Source organism: Corapipo altera, unplaced genomic scaffold (assembly GCF_003945725.1).
Source record: "Corapipo altera isolate COAL_440 unplaced genomic scaffold, ASM394572v1 55228, whole genome shotgun sequence".
In the NCBI taxonomy this organism is placed as follows: Eukaryota; Metazoa; Chordata; class Aves; order Passeriformes; family Pipridae; genus Corapipo; species Corapipo altera.
This window is the reverse complement of record NW_020888268.1, coordinates 948-3047: the sequence shown is the minus strand read 5'-3', so window position 1 is coordinate 3047 and position 2100 is coordinate 948. Positions and strand designations below refer to the sequence as shown.

At 55.8% G+C, this 2100-nt stretch overlaps 1 protein-coding gene across 1 annotated transcript; it reads right to left on the bottom strand.

The window, feature by feature from the left end:
- Nucleotides 1-6: 6 nt before the first annotated feature.
- On the bottom strand, nt 7-2094 carry LOC113941915 (mitogen-activated protein kinase kinase 10-like; the record flags this gene model as incomplete). Its single annotated transcript, XM_027633049.1, has 5 exons — nt 2033-2094; nt 1812-1943; nt 1610-1675; nt 1422-1490; nt 7-692 (listed from the first exon to the last, which is right to left on the bottom strand). Coding segments are annotated over exons 2-5 (950 nt in total), but the record flags the coding sequence as incomplete, so codon positions are not given.
- Nucleotides 2095-2100: the final 6 nt, after the last annotated feature.

Genomic DNA, 2100 nt, shown 5'->3' with positions numbered 1-2100 from the left:
GAACACCCAAAATCCAGGGAGTGAGACCCCAGAATCCAGGGAGTGAGACCCCGAAATCCAGGGAGTGAGACCCCAAAATCCAGGGAGTGAGACCCCAGAATCCAGGGAATGAACACCCAAAATCCAGGGAGTGAGACCCCAAAATCCAGGGAGTGAGACCCCAAAATCCAGGGAGTGAGACCCCAAAATCCAGGGAATGAGACCCCAAAATCCAGGGAATGAGCCCCAGAACCCAGGGAATGAACACCCAAAATCCAAGGAGTGAGACCCCAAAATCCAGGGAATGAGCCCCAAAATCCAGGGAATAAATCAAGGGAATGACCCCAAAATCCAGGGAATGAACCCCAAAAATCCAGGGAATGAACCCCAAAATTGAGGGAATAAATCAAGGGAATGAACCCCAAAAATCCAGGGAACGATCCCCAAAATTGAGGGAATAAATCAAGGGAATGACCCCAAAATCCAGGGAATGAACCCCAAAAATCCAGGGAACGACCCCCAAAATCCAGGGAACGACCCCCAGAATCCCGGGAATGCCCCCAGAATCCCGGGAAGGGCCGGGAGGTCACCTTGATGTCCCGGTAAACGACGTCCCGGGAATGCAAATATTCCAGGGCCGACACGATCTCGGCTCCGTAGAAACGGGCGCGGTCCTCGGAGAACACCCGCTCCCGGGACAGGTGGAAAAACAGCTGGGAAGGGGGAGAGCAGGGGAAATCAGGGGGGAGCAGGGGGAAAATCAGGGGAGAGCAGGGGAGAGCAGGGGGAAAACAGGGAAAATCAGGGGAAAATCAGGGGAGAGCAGGGGAAAATCAGGGGAAATCCAGGAAAAAATCAGGGGAAAATCAGGGGAAAATCAGGGGAAATCCAGGGAAAAAGCAGGGGAAAGCAGGGGAAAGCAGGGGAAAATCAGGGGAAAATCAGGGGAAATCCAGGGAAAAATCAGGGGAAAATCAGGGAAAAATCAGGGGAAAATCAGGGGAAATCAGGGGAGAGCAGGGGAAAATCAGGGGAAATCCAGGAAAAAATCAGGGGGAAATCAGGAGAAAATCAGGGGAAAATCAGGGGAAAATCAGGGGAAAATCTGGGAAAAATCAGAGGAAAATCAGGGGAAAATCTGGGAAAAATCCAAGGAAAAGGGCATTGGGAGTGGTGGGAAGGGGAGGGGATGGGGAATCCAAGGAAAATCTGGGGGTTGGGGGAGGAAACGGCCCCGGATCCAGGGAAAACTCAGTGTTTAGGGGGCTGAAACTCCCCCCAGATCCAGGAAAATGTGAGGGAAGGGGGATAAAACTCCCCTCAAATCCAGGGATTGAGCCCCCCAAACTCAGGGATTCAGGCCCCCCCAAATCCAGGGATTCTGACCCCCAAATCCATGGATTGAGCCCCCCCAAATCCACGGATTTTGGCCCCCATCCCACCTCTCCTCCGTTGGCGTACTCCATGACGAAGCAGAGCCGGTCGTGGGTCTGGAAGGCGTATTTTAGGGCCTGCCAGGGGTGGGAAAAGGGGGGAATTTTGGGATGGGAATTCCAGGGGAGGGGCCCCCCAGGGCTGGGGATTCCCGGGGATTCCCGGGCATTCCCAGATTTCCCCCCAGGGAACGCACGGTGAGGAAGGGATGCCGCGTGTTCTGCAGGACCCGGCTCTCGGTCACCGTGTGGGCCACCTCGTCCTGGAGATAAAAAAGGGGGATTTATCCCGGAATTCCGGGCTGGGAACGCCCCCTCTCCCCTTTCCCAACCCCCGAATTCCCAAATCCGAGCCCAAAAGAGCCCCCAGAATCCCCCCCAGTCCCCCCCCGTTCCCACCTTGGCGATGACGACGTCCTTGCGCAGGATCTTCATGGCGTAGTGACGGCCCGAGGCCTTCTCCCGCACCAGGATCACCTTCCCAAAGGTGCCTTTTCCCAGCAGCTTCAGGTAATCGAAGTCGTTCATGGTCTTTTTGGGGGGCAAAAAAAGTCCGTTTTGGGGGCGGGAACAACCAGGAAAAGCTCTGGGAGAGAAGGGAGATTCCCGGGAAGACTCACGGCCTTGGGGCGGGATTGGCCGGCGGGCGCGTCGGGGTCATCGGATCCTGGGGGTTCCCCCTGGAATT